Here is a 24229-nt window from a genome sequence, read left to right as displayed (position 1 = left end):
GTCAATAAATAAAAACAACATATTTGGTAAGTGTGAGCCTTATGTTCCTGAAAAAAGACATCATTTTATATAATGTCTTAAATCCGATTTTATTGAACAAATTTTGAAAAAGTTTCATTAAATGTAAACGCAAAAGGGAAACCAAGAACTCACAGTTCAGTTACAGTCGCTGTTGTGGTCGTCATCGCAGTAGTGGTAACCATGGTAACGTTTGCCATCGAGCAATTTGCCGTAGGGAAGTCCAGTTTGTAGCCACTGCTGGGCAGGCCATACGCGCCGACACTGATCCAAAGCGGGAACGCCAGACCCAGTATTCCGCCTACTACACAGCCCTGGGGTGTTCAATGTACAGATGGTTTGGTCATTTTTATCGCAAATACTGTTGACAATTATTTTAATAATATCAATCTGTTGGTCACCTATTAAGCGTAATGATTGTTGCAAGAATTAATGAAATCAAGTATTTAATTTCATACAACGAACAAAGCGATCGTAAACGTAACATACATTAAGATTAAGACACTTTTATAGCATTTCAATATGAGTTAAGACGTAAATTGAAAATGAAACGTCATGGATGTCAGTAAATAAAATACACCAGCACCAAATACTTCAGAAGAAAACCTTATGTTCAGTTAATTGTTTAAATCAACTAAGACATTTGGCACGTGTTTATATACAACACTACATGTTAAATCAATATAAGAAAAAGATTACACGACGATTCATATGAATTGATTTAGCTTTGAAAGTGGAAAATTGTACGCCTTATTCGTCTAGCAATGCTTTAAATTATCCTATATTGCGTTTGAGAATGGCCATTCCGTACCAAATATAATTTCAGATTTTATTTTACGCAAATTGATATGCAATATCAAATTATTGCATTTTGCATGTATTTGCTAATTGATTGTCAAGACTATTTTTTCATTACTACTATTTAGTAACGTCCAAACATGTTACTAATATAGATTACGAAAAAAGAACAAATGTTTAATTATCTATTAAACATATCATATGATCAGTTTGGCATAATTCGCATTATTGATTTTGTCATTACACAAACTTATTGTTCAGTGTAAAATGTTTTCATACATGTATACATTAACATACTTGCCAATTTGCCCACGGAAAAAGACCACCGAGTAGAAATATACCAAGAAGTGGACCCGATGCTGCTCCAGTAAAACTAATGGATGCCTGAAAACAGTAATTGTTATTTTGTTTATGAAAATCGCCTATACCATAGTGCCGTAAAAAGTATGATTAGTACACGCAATACATTGGATTGTGATCTTGGAGTAAAAAATAAATAAACCTGCAACAAATCCATTCCAAACGCTTGATAAATAAACGCAAAACCTTGACCATTATAAAAGTCAGGTCCCAATAGTAGCCTTGATCACAGTTCCGCCAAACGTCTAAGAATAAACGCAATAAAAAAAACATGTACAAAATAGGCAAGCGGAAAAGTCACTTGTAGCACGGTGTAGCCAAAGGTCTGAGAAGAAAACGAAACACCTTAGCAAATGGACATTGTGAAAAACGAGTAATAATAACACGTACAACAAAGTATCTTCAAAGGTCTGAGAAATACAATCGAAAATGAGCTATACACTAAACACTGGATGAAATATGTGGAATGTTATAAGCTATGTTTTGTCTTATTGTAAAAATGGATTTTTGAGACATTTATTATTTAGCCTTAGATCCGGAATCGTCCGGTTAAATAGTCCCTGTGAGACTTAGCCAACAAAGGTCCGAGCAATACACGCAATACCAATAACGAAGTATGTTATGAAAAGCGATTAAAGACAACTAAGAACTGGGATGGTGATGACCCAAATGCTTTATGTTATTTTCACCTGTAGCACAGTCCCGCCAAAGGTCTGCGCAATGAACGCAAAGCCGACGCCGGCAGCACCGTAAACAAGCACAAGTCCCTTGCTTATCCACGTCTTCACGCGCTCCGTCACCTTGTGGCCAATGACGGGCTTGAAGATATCCTCCCACGTAACGGCAGCAAGTGCGTTAAGGCACGAGGACATCGTGCTGGGGGGAAAGTCAAAAGTAAATATTCACAGCAAAAGCAACATAATAAAAATAGTTCAGCGAATAAGATGCGTTAAAGCATGATATCCTTAATATACTTTGATCTTTCACAAAGCATTACATTATACAAAATTAATAAATATATACACACCCATTCATGTTTTGTAAGCTTAGCTTTATTCGGTCTGGAATTATGTTTTTGAAAGAATCGTAACGTTTCTACATCATTCGCTTAACAGAATATTGTCAAGCAAATAATAAAACGTTACGTTGGAATACCTTAAAGCACCGCTAAACAAACACGATACAAAGAGGCCAGGAAGTCCAGGGTAACCCAGCACTTCCATGACGAAGTACGGTATGAGCTGATTGGCGTTGGCCACTTGCTTGCTTGTCAAGGGATCGCAGCCCTGCTGCGCGTAGTAGGCGAACATGACGATGCCCGCAAGACACGTGCAAAGAATGAGGAGGAAGACGCCACCAATGTTGAGGAGAACCGCGCTGTCAAACATATGGTATGAGATACTGAATAAGCATTATATGTTTTTTTGAGATTCAATCAACATATTAAAAAGCAAATGCACAGACGACAACCTTTCTAGGTTTGATAGAGAATATATGTTTGACTTATAAATTGAACTTTTAAAAACTACAGAAATGCATATTTTTCTTTTTTTCTGGCACATATATTTCTTCAAACGCCTTATTTAAGTCAACAAGTGTTTTATTGTTCTGCCTTTTGTTCTGTCCACTCACTGTTTGATTTCTTCATGGTGTGACCAGCACAGTACCTTTATAAACTTACCTGCCTAAAGTGCATGGCTAGAAAAACACCTGGCTATTATAAATTGGAAATCATTGTGAAATTGTTACATTTGACCGACAAAGACGGCCTTTTTTCTGCCGACTCACTACTTGGCCTTCCTCAGGGTTGGAACAGCACAGTACCGCTGAACGCTGGCCTGGTTACACCCGTATATGCTCATCCATTGGATACTCCCACCCACTACTAACGACCAGATGGAGTGGCGAGTGGTCGGGTTGAAGTCCGCACTGTAATCGGCAACATGCACTAGAAATTCAAGGCAATACTATAAACGAAGAATGCTTTTAGTTCAACACAAGATCTGGTTGTCCATTCAGAATGATCAGGCATCATTTTGGGTGTCTAGCAAAAGCATTCTAATAGTGTTTCGCTCAACGATTTGGTTTGCTCCGAACATTGTACTGAGAAAAAAAAGTGTTTTAATTGTGAGTGAGTGAGTGAGTGAGTGAGTGAGTTAGTGAGTGAGTGAGTGAGTGAGTGAGTGAGTGTGTGAGTGAGTAAGTGATTCGGAAAGTTATGAGAAATATTGCTTGTTTAGGGGAATAGATTGACTGGTTGGTTGGCTTGTATGTGTTTAGTATGTGGGTTAATTGTATGCATGTGCAAATGAACAAGAAGGATTACATTATTATATGTTTCATTATATGTTACATTATTTTTTTAAATAGCTGCTGTATTCTAATCGATGACTAAATAGTTAAATAGTCAACAAAACAACTTATTATAAATACCCTTTAATACTAAAACGGTATTATTTACTAAATGAAAGGATACTAACTCCCAGAACTCGATCCTGTGCCAGTCCTCGTTGATCCTCCACACAGTGTGCATACCTCCCACCTTCATGGTACCCTGTTGGACATGACAGTATGCAAGAGAATATTGCAACGGTTTGGAATTAAATGAATGTTTTCAATAAACTGTATTGTCTAGAACAAATATAGAAAATGCTAATTTATCATAAGATGACATCTTAATAACTAAATATGTTGAATTTATTTAAAGCCCATAAAGCTTTAAAATCAACAATTATTTCGTACAATATTTCTAAAAATAAAGTCAACACATAAAAAATAATTCCTTATAGCAATAACCAAACGTTGAACGCTTAAAGTGATCTGCTTTAACAAGATACAAAATGCTCTTTTTTGTTTTTGGTGGAACAATATATTCAACATGTTCATGTACCATATTGTTGTCCGTGTGCCGTATGAATATATATCGTTGCGGGAAATTAAAATAGAATATTTTCTAATACTGACAGTATAGCTTTCACAGTGAGAGGATGTGTAAAATATAGCTCTCTAACTTTTGCAAACACCTATAGGAAAATAGTGACTTATATTCATGTACAGTATAAGTGGAACTTTTTAAAAAAAAGGTAATAAAAAAAGTGAATTCTGGAAGTTATTAGGTGAAAAAGATATTCTCTTTGAATTCTCTCTCTTTGTTCATATAACAATTACACATGTAAATGAACATGGACATACCAGGACAAATGGGGAACACAATAGGAGGATTATAGTGGCTTAAACAAACAGATGATCAGTTAACATTAAGGTGTGTAAGTGCATGACAATTAGAGTGAGTGTTATTTATATGTGACAACGTGGAAAGGAATAAAACAAGTGTACACAAGACGGTCTGATAAGTGGAGAAATACAAATCAACTATTCTAAACATGCATAGACAAAAGATTAGATCAGAAATGAGTACAAAGGGAGAAAAAAACAGAAAAGGGAGATAACCCAGTTAATAAGTTACTTTTTTAAAGCAAATCAACCAATTAGTCCCTCAGCACTAAGAAGTGAACGTGCACCAAAACAGCTAAGGCGCACTAGTTCAGATTCCAGTGAAAGCATGGACTTTGGAAGGCTGGCATAATGGACTTAAGAGAAGAACCCAAATCTGTTGTGAAGAAATAGGATATAGAAGAATGTGTGCCAAGGATTATGACAGGCATTGAAGCCATAATTGTGAAGGACATTGAAAAGTTGGTGGAACGTAAAGTACAAGAGGTTAGAGAAAAAGTAGATTCCTTGGAATTTAAATACCAGTCACTCCAGGAACATGTAAACCAAATAGAAAAAAAATTATGCTGAACAACTTCAGTCAATGGAAATACAAATGACAAAAACCTATGATTTATCAAAAGAAGCAAACAAAAAGGCTAACTACAATAAACAATATTTGCGCAAAAATAATATTAAAATCATGGATGTTAAAGTTGATGGCGATAAAAACTATAAGACCCTCATAACAAAAGTTGTATCTCTTTAACAAGCAAGCGGTTATCCTTGAAAGGAAGGACATCATGGCTATCCATCGAATCCCAGCGAGAACAGGGAGAACGAAACCGGTCCTCATAAAGCTGATGAACAATTCAACGAAATCAAACAAATGAAAAAAAGCAAGGCTATGAAGGAAGCGGGTAATCGTATTGCGGATGATGTGACCAAACTGAACTATGGGCTAGCAGCAGACTAACATTGCACAATAACAAAGGCAGTTCTTGGTTTTTCAAATGATCAGTGTATGGACTAACCACCAGACAAGAGCCTGTAATGTTTGATAATATAGACAATCTAATCGGAACCTTCAGATTCGGCAAGTAGATACAAGACATCCAGTATAAAATATGTAAGACCATTTTATAAGATTTTGTTTTGCGGATTTAATGTTGTTGTCTTTTTAAACTGTGCTTCTTTTCCAGTGTTTTCTATGCTTACTTGACATTGTTATGTTGTGTATTATCTTCAAGAGTAATTTGATTGCGTATATGAGAAAAATAATAAAAAACTAAATAATTTCCCCTACTCAGAATGTTTTTGATATTGTTACTTCCACAGCATATACATATATGTACCTGTTTTAATCTTTAAAGAGTAATTTAATAGCATAATTGTGAAAAAAATGCCTCCACAATTAATAAATAACGGGAATTTACTCCAATGCATCAACACATTTAATACTACTCCATAAACGTTTGAACTTTACATGATGAAGTATTGTGAAATAATCAGTATTTGAAAATGTTATTATGATTGAGCTAAATTATAATGACAAATTAGGAAAATTAGAAAATATCATTTCACATCGGAACAGAAGAGATCTAACTCCCTTAGGTAGGATAACTGTTGTTCAAACCTTGATACTTCCATTGTTTATTCACTTGTTTGTCTCTTTGCCACAAGCCGGAGAGGCTATTTGTAAAGTTTTAAATGAAAAACTATTCAAATTTGTGTGGCAAGGGCCTTCAAAAATCAAAGCAACAAGATGTGTTTGTGAAACACTATGTCCCCGTATATGACGTTTGACCTTGAAGGATGACCTTGACCCTTTACCACTCAAAATGTGCAGCTCCATGAGATACACATGCATGTCAAATATAAAATTGCTAGCTTCAATATTGCAGAAGTGACATTACATGAGCAATTTTGACCCATATATTTGACCTTGAAGGATGACCTTGACCTTGACCTTTCACCACTCAAAATGTGCAGCTTTATGAGATACACATGCATGCCAAATATCAAGTTGCTATCTTCAATATTGCAAAAGTACTCATAAAATGAGCGATTTCGGCCACATTTATTTGACCTCTGTCCTTGAAGGATGACCTTGACCTTGACCTTTTACCACTCAAAATGTGCAGCTCCATGAGATACACATGCATGCCAAATATCAAGTTGCTATCTTTAATATTGAAATATTGCAAAAGTGTACATTAAATGAGCGATTTTGACCCATATATTTGACCTTTGACCTTGAAGGATGACCTTGACCTTTCACCACTCAAAATGTGCAGCTCTATGAGATATATATGCATGCCAAATATCAAGTTGCTATCTTCAATATGCCAAAAGTTATTGCAAATGTTAAAGTTGGCGCAAACCAACAGACCAACAGGCCTACTATAGTGGGGGACATAAAACGTCGTAACAAAAGAATTTGATGAAGGGGGACTTAAACTGGTGTTATACGTCACTTCAGCTGTAAAAAAAATAACCAACACTTTTTGGATAGATGTTTTAACCATATATTCTGACTTTGTTAAGAGTATTAATATCGATTCTGTTGATAAACTGTTAGATATGCCTTTGTTTTTCAATAACATTTTATTAATCAACAATAAATACATTTTTGGAAGTATTGGTATGATATTGGCATTCAGTATGTTAAAGATATTACTAAAGACGGTGGGCATATATTGTCACTGCAAGAGCTACTATTCAAAATGAATAAACAAGTAAATTTTTTGCAATATGAAAGTATTAAGAGAGTTCTTTCCACATACATGGCCTTAGTTCAAAATGTAAAATTAGACGAGTATAAAGTACATTCATATCACATTGTGTCGACCTATATAAAACCTATTATTCTGAATTTGTTTTATAAGTTACTATACAACATGTTAAAATGGAACTCTGAAATCCCCACATGCCATACAAAGTGGAATAAATACTTTGCAGATGATTCCATACAATGGTACATTTTTGAATGCAAAAGGAAAAAAGTTATTCCACTTTTTTAGGGATTTAAGGCTTGCCTAAGATTAGCTTTAAATATTTATGCAACCACAACAAAGGAATGTAGTAAAGAATTGGTTTGGACAATTATGAGGAATATGTAATTCGTAGTTACATGATTAATAAAAATAACTGTCTTTAACTCTTATATATATGAAATGTGCAAATTTGTTTACTCGATCAAATCTTACTATGTTGATCATAAATGTAAATTGATTGTTTTGTAAAATGATACATTATTGTTTTTATCTTGTTTGAACTTGTAATCATAGTTTAATTGTTGTGGTTAATCAAAACCTTTATTCGTTCAAGACGCACTTATTATTGTGTTGTACATGAAGATTATTTAAGTCAAGTCGGTGTAGTAAAAAAGGTTGAAGGATGTATGATATTAATTCAAATTGTGTAATGAATTTAATGATAAAGTGAAAACGCATTACATATGGTAGATTTATACATGAATGTTCACTACTTTGTAAATGTATGTACATATACTATGAAATGAATAACAGCATTTTAACAGGAAAAAAAAGAAAAGAACATATTGTGCCACAAAAAAATTAAAACGAGCATTTTGTATTTCGTTTAATCTATGTTACCATACCAAATTTAGCGTTGAAATTTTGGCTATTGCTATAAGGAACATTTATTGTTTATGAATTAACTATAATGTACGACATATTTTGCAAAATGTTCGTTTATTTTGAGTATTTATGTTACTTTTAAGTTATAATGCGATTTCAATAACACTCTGTATACTCATGTTGATGTAGAATGATTGATATAAACTTTCGTTGATAAGACTCACATAAATATGGGTTCGAACCTATATATTGTGGATACGAACTTTGATCCGTATGGAACCGAAAGATATATCACTATAAATGCGAACCAATACCATCTTTGATACTAACCTTTATCACTTGTATATGAGCCTGTATCTTCATAAATACGAACTTTTACCACTATCACAATCGATAAAATTATCGATAAGAACTTGTATCACTATGCATAAAACTTATATCGCTTTGTATACGTACGTATATTAGGATATATACCAAATTGTTTCACTATAGATCCCATACGAACATTTATTATAAGATTAACAATCCTATATCACTATGGGTACGGACTTGCATCACTATGGGCACGAACTTGTATCACTATGGGAACGAATCTGTTCAGTATGGATACTAAACGAGATCATTGTGGATAAGAATCTGTATCAATGGTGAAACGATCTTTATCACTCTGTACACGTATCTATCACTATGAATAAGATTTTGTATCGCTGTGGATACGAACATGTATCATGATTTATACGAATTTGTATAGCTATGGAAACTGACCTTTACCTTTATCAATACGGATAAGAACCTGTATCACTATTGCGAGAATTCCCGCTATCATCACCACAGCCTGGAACACGTCTGTCCACACCACCGCCTTCATGCCGCCCTGTCATGCAGTGCATACAAAACATGCATACTGTTATTATGTTGCATACATTATGGTTAACACTATCTATAAATAGTACACAATGTATCAAACGTACCAACATGCTCCGCTTAGAGTTTACATGTGTCAATATATTGACACAAATATTTCTCTGATTATGATCACATTATACACACGCATAATGGCCACTATTATAGCATAAGAAATATGGTCATTTCAGGAATACTAGCTACATTAACGCATACATTCCCTAACTTAACAACCAAGAAATGCCATTGTAAACCTATAAAATGTACGTACGAGACATGTATAGAAGGTTGACACACATCCCACTGTGATAATTGTGGCCCAGGTTGGAAAACCGGTTACTGAAACAGAATCATTTGACAAATGTTTAGTTCGAAGGGGCGAAGAGAATATATCATCTTCTCTAAGTGGCAAGAAAGTGCCTGGCTCGATCCCAAATATTTGGCAACCAAGCACCTCGCCAAAATGTCACCAAGTGCTCATTCTACTCAGTCAAAGGCTTCGAGCAGGTTGGAGTAGGTCGAATGCTTCAAATGCAACACATGACAACAAATAGCCGTGGAACAATTACGTTTGGATCATCTATCAACAAAACGTGTGTTGACTATGATTAATTTAATTTATAAATATCATATAACATAGTATTGCACGTCGAATTACTTCAAGTTCTTATACAAACAACCTTTAAACACAAAAGAGGAAATATTTCCTTTCTCTACTGGTGCTTTGCAAAAGTAGGCGAGATTGAAAGGACTTAATAAATAAAATTTAAAGAATATAAAACCAGACGCTATTTTCTGGCACGTTTGAATCTCGTCTCGACAACGACCTGTTTTACAAATTTGCTTTGTTATTTACCTGCTTCTAAAGCAGTAGAGGGGGCGAAGGAAGCGATACCCATGTAGATTATCTGAAACATGTCGCAGGACATAGTGCAAAACATGATGATAAGCTATTGAAACATGTCGCAGAACATAGTTCAAAACATGATGAAAAGATGATGAACTATGTCGCAGAACATAGTTCAAAACTTGATGATAAGATGTTGAAACATGTCACACAACATAATTCAAAACATGATGAAAAGACGATGAACCATATCGAAGAACATTCTTCAAAACATAATGATAATCTATTGAAAAATTTCGTACAACATAGTTCAAAACATGATTAAAACAGCTTGCAATATTTCGCAGAGCCTAAATCAATCCATGATTTAAAACAGCGTCTATAATGTCGCAAAACATAATCCAAAATATGATGACAACAATTTGCATCATGTCGCAGATCATTATTTTACTTGATAACAAACACCTACTTAAAACTCGTTTAAAACATTGTTTAAACACGGCGAAAAAACATCTTATACATTATATTGTTGAGGAACGTAGATCTAACATGACGAAAACAAACTTGTAACATGTCGCAGACCATAGCTCCAGACAGGAAGATGAGAACCTTAAATCATGTCGCTGAACATAATTTAAACATACCAAATACAACTTGAAGAATATTGCCCAATAAAGTTTGTTTAAAGCATAACAACGACTTTTTGAAACATGTCGCAGAACAAAGTTCCAAGTAAGACAAAATACAAATTTTGAACATGCCACGTATTTTAAACCATTACGCAAAACAACTTCAGATATGTTAGATAACATAGAACACATTAATTCATAAAACAGCTAGAAACATGAAAGCAAAATTTCAAGCACCATGTAGTGTATTTTACCGAGGAAAACATCCGGGCAAAGCAAACTAAATTTGGAAAACAAACTTTATTTACACTTGTTTAACTTTAAAAAGAGCCAAAAATAGCGCAAAAAGCTATATATATTAGGACAATTAACGCGCATTAGTGGCAGTTTCAGAGAAAATATTAATGATAAAAAGTATGATCGGTATCTATTAGAGCGTAAATATGTTGTATTTATTGTGCTCCATTCATGAAGTCCCGTTAAGCGCTACTCCGTCCGCTATAGAGTCACGCAAGGTTTTGCTGTCTCATAAGCGGACATTATGACTCCTCATCAAATATAACAGATGGTGAGGCGTATCGAATCTGGAGGTACAGTGTTCGGATATGCCCTATCTGGAGCTACAGTGTTCGGATATGTCATATCTGGAGCTACAGTGTTCGGATCTGTCATATTTGGAGCTACAGTGTTCGGATATGTCAAATCTGGAGCTACAGTGTTCGAATATGTCATATCTGGAGCTGCAATGTTAGAATAGTATCATGTCTGGAGCTACAGTGTTCGGAGATGTCATATCTGGAGCTACAATGTTCGAATAGTATCATGTCTTGAGCTACAGTGTTGAGATATGTCATATCTGGTACTACAGTGTTTGGATAGTATCATGTATGGAGCTACAGTGTTCGGATATGTCATATCTGGAGCTACAGTGTTCGGATAGTATCATACATATAGCTACAGTGTTCGGATAGTATCATATCTGGAGCGACAGTGTTCGGATATTATCATATCTGGAGCTACAGTGTTCGGATATGTCATCTCTGGAGCTACTGTGTTCGGATAATAGCATATATGTAGCTACAGTGTTCAGATAGTATCATATCTGTAGCTACAGTGTTCAGATAGTATCATATCTGGAGTTACAGTGTTCGGATATGTCATATCTGGAGCTACAGTGTTCGGATATGTCATATCTGGAGCTACAGTGTTCGGAGATGTCATATCTGGAGCTAGAGTGTTCGGATATGTCATATATGGAGCTGCAGTGTTCGGATATGTCATATCTGGAGCTACAGTGTTCGAAGAGTATCATGTCTGGAGCTACAGTGTTCGGATATGTATTGTCTGGAGCTACAGTGTTCGGATATGTCATATCTGGAGCTACAGTGTTCGAAGAGTATCATGTCTGGAGCTACAGTGTTCGGATATGTATTATCTGGAGCTACAGTGTTCGGATATGTCATATAATTATGGAGCTACATTGTTCGGATATGTCATATCTGGAGCTGCAGTGTTCGAAGAGTATCATGTCTGGAGCTACAGTGTTCGGATATGTATTATATGGAGCTACAGTGTTCGGATATGTATTATATGGAGCTACAGTGTTCGGATATGTCATGTCTGGAGCTGCAGTGTTCGGATATGTCATATCTGGAGCTACAGTGTTCGGATATGCCATATCTCGAGCTTCAGTGCTCGGATATGTCATATCTGGAGCTACAGTGTTCGAATATGTCATATCTGGAGCTACGGTGTTAGGAGAGTATCATATCTAGATCTGCAGTGTTCCGTTCGGATATGTCATATCTGGAGCTACAGTGTTCGGATATGTCATATCTGGAGCTACAATGTTATATGTCATAGGGCCAAAGACAGAATATGGACCATGTTTTTTCCGGTTTGTGGATAGCAGAGCGATAATATTTTTATATAAAGGAACGGAGTACGTAATTTAATTATAGAACATGTATATATACTGTATTTTATTACTTAATAACATTCTCAGCTCCTTATTTTTATAATTATTTTGTTTAGCCAAATAGCACATGCTGGCCATACAATAAAACAATTTATAATGTTTATTAGTTTTATGTGTACATATTAAATCTGTTTACATGAAACGAACGTAACAAGAGTTAGTAAATGGTCTGAATTGTCTGTAATAGAACCACACGCTCATGTTTCCGGTGTAAAAGGAAACGCTCGCTCTCTAAAAACACGAAAACATTAACGTTATTCGTCAAGCTGACAATACTTAATATTAAACCATAACAAAGATAAAAACTTTCTCTCTACAGTTGTTACCGGTTAATAAACAACTCTTTGTAGTTCTGATGCGTGATGATAGAACCACTAGGGATTGATATCTGCGTTAATTTGTCATTACACAACCACACATCGAAAATATAGAAGATATTCATTTAATTAAAGGCGTGTTAACGAAGTTTATTTTACGTGACGCATTTCACAAAATGCACTCATGCCACTGAAGCGTGTAGTTGTTATCAGAGGCTTGTGTCGCTAATGTTAATTGTCGCTAGTGTAAACTGTATCGTACGGCGACGTCTCCGCTTACGTTACGGTAATTGCGAGCGTTGTTTACGTACTATACCAAATGATACATGATGGATGATATGTATTGAGCGCTCGTATATTTAAACAACATGGTTTCAAGATTTGGAAAGAGCGCTTTATTTATAAGTGGATGTTTGGTTAATACGGACGCCTTAACTTCTTTTAGAAGTCTTGACGCGATGCTGGTATTTGTTTGGTACTGGTTTTGCAACTGAATATCATGGTTGTTAAAATTTACGTTTATATCAAGTGGAACAGGATGAACATGTTGTCATAAAACATACTACTTTACTTAGGAAGGCATCGGGGAATGGCGAAGTAAATTTAAAAAGGGAATTCTGACTCGTGCTTTATAATTTAAAAGACAAAAGGAAGTGTACTTAGAACAGATTTTCAAACACCATGTCAAACAACAATGAAGCATGACACAGTTGCCGATCAAACAAGTCACTAAAATTGTTGGATTCAATATACCATCATAATTTCAATAAAATAGGACACGTACTACTATAGGTACAATTTAACATAGCCGGTCCACAGTGTTAAACTTTCTTGAAATTGAAATATTTTTTAAATTTTCCAAGACAAATAAATATGATGATTTATAACGTTATTACAAGTCAACATTTAAGCTAATACATTCTGTATTAAATGGACTTATTCAAATAATATTGATTTCTTTTCAGATTTATCCTAAACTTAATTGAGAAAAAGTATCCTCATTGTGAATCGAACCGTGGACGTCTGGAATCAAAAACTGTTATGGTACCCTCTCGACAACTCTAACTTTTGAATCGGGTCATTCGTATTTTAACTGACCTACGCAATCCACATTTTGACACAAATATGAATGAAAACTACATAAAGACTTCAAAATTATTCGCATGTCGTGTGTGTAAAGTTTTATTATCAATATATTCAATTTAAAATGACTCTTAGTAAAAGTTAAAACAATAACACGAATTATTATTGTTTGTCTCTATCTGTATTGGTCATTTGTTCCATACTTTCCATGCTTTCCACTGTTCTTTTATTATAGAGACTGTCTCGAAATGTTGAAAATTGCCAATTTGTTGACATGTAACAAGTCCTTTAAAGCAATTTATTCGAATATACTAACCGACTTGGTTGAAGTTTAATCACGTCCCTTTTGGAAGAAATATGTTTATTTTATACCTAATGATAAAATATGACATTTCTTCAGTGAAATAACAGCAGTGAAAATAACACAAGTGTTCTTTTAACCGATGAAAAGAACACATTTTCGGAATTCCTTTTTCTATTTTTAGATTATCATATCAAGATGTACTTCCCTGGTTTATATCCTTGTTTATATTTTTTCTATGATCACGAGTAAAGCAAAATCGATATTCCACCTAATCAAACACGTTTTCTTTTAGTTTTATGCTTTTTTTACCGTTTATTTACATTGTAAAAGAGTTAAACTGAAGAATTTCCCTGGAATAATGACGTAATTTCGTCAACAAAATGACGTCATATTAATGTATTGAGGCACGCCACGGGAAAAACTCCGAAAAAGGGTAACTTTTCAGCAAACGGGAAGCAGCTGTTAATTATTTTCTTAAAAAGGGGGCATACAAGAAACAGAAAATTGGTTCATGTCAGTGTAAGATCGTTTGTTATGTCACTCGTGATCATAGAACAATACTATTTTCACTCGTAGCTTCGCCACTTGTGAAAATATATTTTCTATGATCACTCGTGAAATAACAAACAATCTTACACTGAAATGAACAAATATCCTCTATCTATTATGCCATAAATGTACTCAATCTTTAACATAAACAATACATAATCACCCCATACAACATTATTTAATACATGCGCAATAATCTTTAAAATTTGTTGTTGTTTCTGTTGTTGTTTTTTTAAGGATTTTGGTGATTGTTAGATAGAGGGAGGAACATGTGGTATTTAAATTCCATTTTCTGATAAATGTTAAGACCATCAAACGAACGTCTTCGTAAAGATATTTTCACATTCGTATAGATATTTTCACATTGTGTAAGTACGTCCTCTTCGTATAAGTCTTCACGCCACACTAAATAAAGCTGTTGTTTGACGGAATTCCCCCCTCCCTGCCCCGCTACAAACAATAAAAGTAAATTATTATTGATTCCATTTTTGATTTCATCAGCGGTTAGCACAAAGCGTAAGGATGTATATATGTTTAGGTGCAGATAATCCTACAAACATCTTGTTAATTTATTGCGGCCTTAGAGTATCGTAGATATATAGAGCAAGGCTATTATATGGTACAAAGTGCGCATCACAATAATTTAAACCCAAGAATGAAAATACAACTGTATTGTTTGTATTGTTTCGTTCGGTCATAAATTCATTTTATTTCTTTTAAACAGCACAAACATGTCGATTCAGTAGATTTAATTTTTTTCAGATGTCCTAGGTTTGTAGTTTTATCTTTGAACCATTGAATCTGAATATCGTTGCACAATTATGCATTGGTCTGTTAAATACCTTTTTTTAACAAAAAAAGGTAAAAAGGATATAAAAGGTCCAACACACTATATTTTACAGTTTGAGGATATTAATTCACATTACGACAGCTTTAATTGTTGCGGTAAACTAACGTTATAAAACATGTTTTCCACGTAAAAAATCAGTGGTTTCACTTCAGAGGAAAGATCCGGTTGCATGTATTCAGCAGCAATTGCGTATTAACTTCAATGCGGTTGTCAAGTTTTAAAGGCTGGCGTACATGCATCGTCGAAAAAAAAACTCGTCATTTTATGCATTTTCAACAGCCAACACATGATCAATCAAATTTCCGTCACGTTTTGATTATCTTCGAATGAAATGTTGGATCCAACATCGGATGTTTGAGGATATTACGGTATGACAAAAACGAATGGACATAACATTCAATATGACAAAAGCGAATGGAGAACGGTTTAAAAAAGAATTACGATAAATATGACACAATGAACAGCGCGTGCTGTATTACTGTTATAAAACGCGTCGTTTGATTGGTTGAATTTCCATGCAGAATGCGAAACTAATGAGATGTCTAATTAATTAATCATGACTACGTATTCATGGATTAGCCATTGAGGGCTGCACAGGCTAATAGAGAACGACACGTTACGTAGATGCATTCCTTCATGTTTTCCATACGAAACAAACTTCTATGTTTACAAATGTCGTTAATGTATTTAAAAGTATTAGTTGTTTGACTTACTTGCTGAATAATCATTATCACTGTACCGATTAATTTGGCTGCATGTGAATTGAAACGCATCTGTAGGTACTGGAAATAAAATATGAAAACATGAACATCTATGTAAAAGGTACGGAAATAAAAACGGCAACATTTCATTTTAAAAGTACGGAAATAAAACTATTATTTCATTAAACGAGTTCAGGAATTTTGCTAGTAAGCGAGCCTTTGGCGAGCTTACTAACGAATTTCCTAGACGAGTTTAATAAAATATGGTATGATATGACAACGAGTGTCAGAACTTTTTTTATCAAATGCTTTTAAATGAGCAAATTAAATAAATATTTACGCAAACATAATGATAAATCCCGAATGTTGTTTACATTTCGTGACGTCATTTGACGTTGCAACGTCATTTCAGCAAAATAACAAAATGCGATTAACGAAAACTAAGCCAATGAAAACGCTTAAAAAGTATTTAAGTGTTTAATATCAGAACACAAAAAATGGACGATTCATCGCATTAAATGGAAGCATTCATTCATGTTGAAATTCAAAACATGTTTCGATACGAAACTCGTAGTTAATTGTTGAAAAATTATAGCGCTGCAAAGGTAAAAATTTGGGTGTTGTATCAAAAGCGAAAACACCAAGTACGTAATTGAAACCTAAAAAAACCCATATGGGCTGTATATCACATAGGTAAAAGCACTGTATGCCCAAAATTGTAATAGAAAACCTTGAAATATATGCAATTCGAAATTAAAGAATTGAAACGTGTTTCTACAAAGGTTAAAACACAATTTTTTATATGAAGCTTTTAAGTTGGCGCTGACACAGAAGTAGAACCGATAGCGTGTGTAATCAGTTTGGTAACGAGAAATCGTCCCTCCATACCAATTACTCACCATGTAAGTTATGCAATTCTTCTGCATGCATGATGTACGACCTGATTACTTTTGTTTCTGGATTAATTAAAAAGTTTATAAAAGAAGCTTCTTAATCGGAATACATTTGCATGTCAAATCAGTTTCCTCCTTTCATTTGCATTAAATGGATGTGATAGTGAAAGACAATTGAATGGACGATTCATTCAATACCATTGGAAATAATAGCATGATTAAAGTTCTTGCTAGTGTCGCATTAATAAATTGCAAATCAAATTATAAATTTAAAAAAAACACAATTATATTAACAGGCATGGAAGATATCAAATAATTTTATAATAAAACTTGTAATTATCATAAACTCAATTGATGATTACTACGTATAGTTATTTAGACAAAATGAAATACTAGTATGTCTATATCTAATACACAAAAAAAATATCGGTCGTTTCTGACCAGCGCTTCTTCTAATTTGAATTCTAAGTGGCAGGTCCGAAGATCTTAGCTTTGAAACGTTTACAATTATTTAGGTAGTAAATCTGATGAGTACTTGTACTCACAAATAGGCTTAAATACAGATACATATCTAAAACAGACCTGTTAACAACAGAGGTATAGCTTTTCCTGTTTATATGTTCTGACATAGCTGGGATAATCTAACACCAAAGACGAACAGCCAATATCTTAAAGCTTTCCAAAATTTAAAACCCAGTGCTGGTAAATTGATTTTGTAACAATGTTTTCAATTTGGATTATTTAAAACCAGAATTTAATGATTCTTGCACATCGATGAGAAAAGAGCGGATATCTACCAAATTAACCATAAACTACAGCGTTACATATGTTCAGTTTAACGTTTAAAAGTCGTTTGCAGGCATTTAAGTTCACCGTTTCTAATGATTTTGACTTTGTATTTCCCCGAATCTCACATGCATACTTCAAAATAGATGTCACAAATGAATCGACTAGTTTGGCTAAAGATCGAACAGCTTATATTTATTAAATAAAATATTCATTGCCTTAGGTGCTTTACCACAAAGATGTTTTAATGTAGATTGAAATTCAATGTTTAGTTAAAAATACTTCCCAAAGATTTAAAATCATGTATCACTTCAAATCTCTAACCACCATACGACCATTTCTGAGATGCATTAGTTTGCATCGTTTTTGAAATACCATAATTTTTACTTATTAGTATTAAATTTGAATCAAAAACAATTACAATACGTATCTATGCATTTCTAAATTATTTTAAACTTCTTCGGATAATTTTCCTAGTATAGCAAAATCGTCGGAATATATCAACAATATAAAAACAGTGCCATGAATAATTAAAGCGCAAGTAATTTTGTTCTACACAAATAATACTAAATCCTCTAAAAATAAAGAAAAAATTAGAGGGGACATAAAATCGCCTTGACATAAGCTAATAGCATATTTAAAATATTCAACATAGCAAGAACATTAGGAATAAACACAAGACTTTATGTTCGTACATAGTTTAATTATTTTTAATAATTTGACTTCTATACCACAGATGAACACTTTAGTTTAAACAAAACTTATTTAATCAAATATATATGTCTGCATTGAAATAAGCATACTTGGTTAATTTGACAAAGTTACACATTTCATATATTAATACCACATTACGGAGTTATCAAGATTGCATGATCAGTAAATACCCGCGAAGGTGTTCGAAAAATAACTATGCAAGTTTATGAAGTTTGACGGAATTGAGAAGACAGCCTGTGGTTTAAGATTATTTTCTATACCTTCCGTCAATTTCTCAAGGTAATGACCACATTTCGCATGACGCATTTTAATAAGTGAGAAATTTTGTTCGTGAAAGTGAACACTACCGATTGTCGATAAACCGTTCAATAACAGAATGTAAATTGGTTCGTATAACCATCTCGATAATTTGATGATGTACATAAATCAAGTAGTTTAATACCGCGTTTATTATGAGATCTAGCGACTAAGACTATAACATCTTGATCATAAACAATATCGTATTCAAATCTTTTAACAATATCATACATAATACAATCTGATTTACTATATATTCTTCGGTCAAAATAGCCTCAAAGTAAACCTGACCTTTCCGACCTTATATAGAAAATGCCATTTGAAAGCGAATCGAAAAATTACTACATTTAACATTGCATGCAAGTAAATATTCGAACCAAACATGACAGTCTCAAAGATAAATATCTTCATTTGGACCAAACATCGACGATCCTGTTTCAACCAAATAATATTTAGTCAGGATGATTTTTTTATTGCAATTTATTCTGTTAAAGTTCCTTGATAGTACAAAACTTCACCACCGCTAGACGATCATTTCTGTTCTGATATTTTGTAAACATTATGATAAATTATATTCATCATACCGAAACATTGATATATGCCTTATATAACGATGCCTGCTATATTTGTCTAAACCATTTCCACAGGAAAATGTTATATCAGTCGTTAAAAGGAGGTAGGTCATATTACTCAGTATCAACTATTAAGTCATCATTTACGTAAAATAAAATCAGATTTCAAGCCAAAAAAAGATACCTTAGGTGTAATATATTGTATACACAAAAAGCAACACAAATAGCGATAAACATTTTTACAAATATTAAGCGTACGTTCTCATGACGTCATTACTAACATGTCATGTCAAACGTTAACAATTATATTCATTGCCGCTAAAAGTGCAGTGTCGTAGCGATTATTTTTAAATTAAAACTCGGCAAGCCTCGCCGTAATTTTATTCAAAGCCTCGCCTGATGCATTACAAAACGATCAGACAGTAACCTCTTATTCTCTATTTAACAGTTTTCCGTATCAAGTAAGATGTATAGGGCAAATGATCAAAGACCGTAAATCATAATTACATCCAACAACATCATCTTTTGTGCGATAGCCTGAGTTCTTGGAAGTGGGTAACATACACTTTAAAGGTACATATTCACAAAGGTTCATGCATTACCTATAACAGTCTTATCTGCCTATGCGGGTGACACACACATCATTATTATTGTCTAAGGTGTATATATTGTAGTATAGGATTAAATAAGTCGATTTTTCAATAAATATTATTTAGAGTCCGTCATTTCCGGTACATGGACAATGGCTTAACACTACTCTCTTCCCACAAGCATTCTCGCTGTGACATCGGCGCATTGGTATAACTATCAGGTAAGCGAAACTAGGGCGGCGCTAGCAGGAGCTGGAGAGCTCGAACTTCCTGTATTATATAGACCATCGACGACTAGCCGCAAGTAAAAAACTGGCAGACGGCTACCAAACATTTTCTCCAGATAATATTACTGGAGTTTCGTTGTTCTTTTATCTAGCTGCGTCAGCACAAAATATAACAACAGCAACAATGAGACTCACTTCAAAGCTGCTGGTCAGACGCAGAGGGTAGAGAAGAGGCACGAAGATGATCGCCGACAGGATGATGGCGAGGATCATACCGATCAGGTACATGAAGTACAAAGTTCCGGCGGTATACATTTCCGCCGGCATCCCGATAATCAGGATCGCAGACATGAAAGAGACGAGAATGCTAGTGGCGACCGGAACCAGCTGCATGTTGCGCCCACCCATCAAATAATCGGCGTTGTTGGAGTTCTTGTTCAGGAATTCCTTGACCGCATAGAAGATTCCGATGACCGCTGAGATTCCGAGCATCAAAGCGAAGAGCACCCAGTCCAAGGCTTGAAACTTCCGCACTTCGTCTTCGGTCGCCATGGCAACTGCCACTCAGCCTTCTTTTTTCAGCGACGCTGACTTATATTGTTGTTAAAGAATTAATTGTATAAAGTAATCACAGTATTCACAAATTAACAGTCTTTTGCAAACTTCATACGTATTGTCCGAATCGTATGAAGAAGTTAAACTAATTAATTAATCTGACTGCGCAATCCGCATTCATTAAGATGTGAGGAGAGAGTAGTATACCGGTAGTCGTATCTTTATAAAACGTAAGATTACAGATGGGTTCTGCTGTTAACCTTTTCAGGTACAACTATCAATGTATACCGCTTATATATATGACGTACCCTTTGGGTCAAAAGTACATATACGCCAACAGCTAAAAATAGAAATCACCGCGGTGACAAAATTGTCACCGCGGTGACAATTTTGTCACTGCGGTCATAAATTTATCACTGCGGCGATATATTTGTAACTGCGGTGATACTTTGGACAAAAGGACACAAACATATGAAAAACATATGAATAAACTTATAAACTATCCTTATTCTTCCGTTTTAATTTTATTTTAAACTATTGTTAAATATTTAATTATTTTCTTGAAAAAATCTCGGTTTGTTACGAGGAAAATGGTTGAATATTGCCCCAATCAACTAAATATAACAGCAGGTATAAAAATATACCAACAGTTATAATTTGTCACCGCTGTGACAAAATTGTTACCGCAGTGACAAAATAGATATTACTGCGGTGACAAAATTGTTACCGCAGTGACAAAATTGTCACTGCGGTAACAATTTTGTCACCGTGGTGACATCTATTTTTAGCTGTTGGCGTATTTGTACTTTTGACCCAAATGGTGCGGCATATATATACGATGTCACATGTCTGTGTTGTATAAATAGGAAGCATGTAAATACGCCAGCGGCTGTTAAAGTGGTGAAGTAATCTCGGTTGTGGTTTGTATAATGGTGATTGTATAAACTTGTTGTTTGGTGACAATCGGGGCAGATTTACAGCGACAGTATATTTTGTATAAATTGTAATAGAAAACCATATATGCAAGGTTTCTGAGAAAATGAAGAATTGAAACGTGTATCATCAAAGGTTTAAACACGAATTGGTTTATATGAAGCTTATTAGTTGGCACTGACACGGAAGTAGAGCCGATAACGTTTGTAATCAATTTATCAGTTTGCTAACGAGAATTCGTCCATTTATACCAATTACTCATGATATTAGCTAAGCAATTATTCTGCATAAATGATGTAAAACCTGATAACTTTTTTTCTGGTTATATTAAATTTTAATAAAAGCAGCTACTCTTCGGATATTAAGATTTCATATTTCTTAATCGGAAAACATGTGCATGTCCAATCAGTCAACATTTGCATTATAACTTTTCATGCTTCTGTAAGAATGTTTATGTTTTCATCTGTCATCTGCATTGAATAGATATGGTTGTGAAAGGCACTTCAATGGACGGTTCATGCGAAAGAACAGAATGATTAAATGTTGTACCGTGATAATACATACACACATAAACTCTTTATTCAGTTGTAAACACAAGATTTCCAAGTCAATAAGATATTGTAATAAACTGATAAAACTTCCAGGACATTATAAATTCCGTCCAAATCCACACAGACAGGACTCCATCCCCACATGGGGTCCTGAAGATAATCTTCAAATGTCTCTCATGGGGTTTAGATCCTTCTTCTTTAGTAGCTCAAATATTTCTGCTTAAATACATGTATCTTTACATAAACATGTCAAATGGATGGGTCAAACTTATTTGCTAAACTGCATATACGGGCGTATTTATTATCTGGTAAATGCACCGACACGAAAACAAACATCAATTAACAATGTAAGCTTGAAACGATCTATAATTCAAACGGACTGAACCCATTTGCAAGCGTGCATCTACTGCAACAAACTAATAAGTCTCCGGCCACACTGACGCAAACACAGGGCATGCATTATTTCGAAACCAAATGTATACATGAATTATGTGACATTGTTTTTGTTAGTGTCGCATAAAAAATTGCAAATCAAATATAATTTTTTTAATTAATACAATATATTACAGGCATGTTAGAAATAAAAAAGTTTTACGAAAGCTTGTACTTATGATAAAGTACATGGATGATAACTACGTATATATGCAGTTATTTAGACAAAATAAAATATGTCTATATCTCATACATTGCAACAAAGAACATATCTTTCGTTTCTACGGAATACCGTTGGAGCCATCGTGGTTACACATTAAAATCCAGAGGGCGACAATGCGATAGTTCGATAGTACGATGGCGACAATGCGATAGTACGATGGCGACAATGCGATAGTACGATGGCGACAATGCGACAACGCGATAGTACAATGGCGACAATGCGATAGTACGATGGTGACAATGCGACAACGCGATAGTACGATGGCGACAATGCGATAGTCATATCGTACTGTGGCAATCGTATCATCGCATTGTTGCCATCGTACTATCGAATTGTCGCCATCGTACTATCGCGTTGTCGTACTGTCGTCATCGTATTATCGCATTGTCGCCATCGTACTTTCGCACTGTCGCCATCGTATTGTCGCACTGTCGTAATCGTTTTATCGCATGTTGGCATTGTCGCCATCTTACTATCGCACTGTCGCCATCGTATTGTCGCACTGTCGTCATAGTATTATCGCACTATCGCATTGTCGCCATCGTACTATCGCACTGTAGCCATCGTATTGTCGCACTGTCGCCATCGTAATATCGCATTGTCGCCATCGTACTATCGCGTTGTAGTATTGTCGCCATCGTTCTATCGCATTGTCGCCAACGTACTATCGCACTATTGCATTGTCGCCCTCTGGCTTTTTATGTGTAACCACGATGGCCCTAACGGTATTCCGTACGTTTCTAACCAGCGCATCTTTCAATTTGAATTCTCAGCGGCAGGTCCGAAGTTCTTAGCTTTACAACGTTTTTGATTTTTCGGTAGTAAATCTGATGAGTATTTGTACTCACAAATAGGCTTAAATACAGATACATATCTAAAACCGACCTGTTATCAACAGAGATATATCATTCTTGTTTATATGTATCGACATACATATAGCTGAGATTATTAAACACAAAAGAAGATCAGCCAATATCTTACAGCTTTCCAAACTTAACAACCAAGTGGTGGTAAATTGATTTTATTATACTGTTTTTAGTTGGGTTTATTTAAAACCTGAATTTAAAGATTGCTGTACATCGATAAACAAAGAGCGGATATCTACATAATTAAACATAAATTGCAGCGTTACACACCTTTAGATTAACGTTTATAAGTAATTTGCAGGTATTTTAGTGCACACTTTCTAATCCTTTGACTTTGTGTTTCCCAGAGTCGCACATGCATTCTTCAAAATAGATCGCACACATGCATCGACTTGTTTGGCTAAAGGTCAAACAGCTTGCATTTATTAAATAAAATAT

General features: G+C 34.6%; 2 protein-coding genes across 2 annotated transcripts in view; one reads left to right on the top strand and one right to left on the bottom strand.

The window, feature by feature from the left end:
- Nucleotides 1–24229, bottom strand: part of LOC127840004 (sodium-coupled monocarboxylate transporter 1-like) — a 639226-nt gene that overhangs the window by 270680 nt on the left and 344317 nt on the right. The window contains exons 7-10 of the mRNA XM_052368393.1: nucleotides 2965–3105; nucleotides 2332–2553; nucleotides 1866–2052; nucleotides 1114–1200 (exon numbers count right to left, since the gene is read on the bottom strand). Coding sequence (XP_052224353.1) covers nucleotides 1114–1200; nucleotides 1866–2052; nucleotides 2332–2553; nucleotides 2965–3105 — 637 coding nt within the window. The remainder of the gene's footprint in view (nucleotides 1–1113; nucleotides 1201–1865; nucleotides 2053–2331; nucleotides 2554–2964; nucleotides 3106–24229) is intronic.
- Nucleotides 1–24229, top strand: part of LOC127837264 (uncharacterized) — a 289076-nt gene that overhangs the window by 127777 nt on the left and 137070 nt on the right. The gene's annotated exons all lie outside the window — the stretch shown is intronic.

This window comes from Dreissena polymorpha, chromosome 7, assembly GCF_020536995.1.
Source record: "Dreissena polymorpha isolate Duluth1 chromosome 7, UMN_Dpol_1.0, whole genome shotgun sequence".
Lineage (NCBI taxonomy): Eukaryota > Metazoa > Mollusca > Bivalvia > Myida > Dreissenidae > Dreissena > Dreissena polymorpha.
The sequence above is the reverse complement of the archived record's forward strand: the minus strand, read 5'-3'. Positions and strand labels throughout refer to the sequence as shown.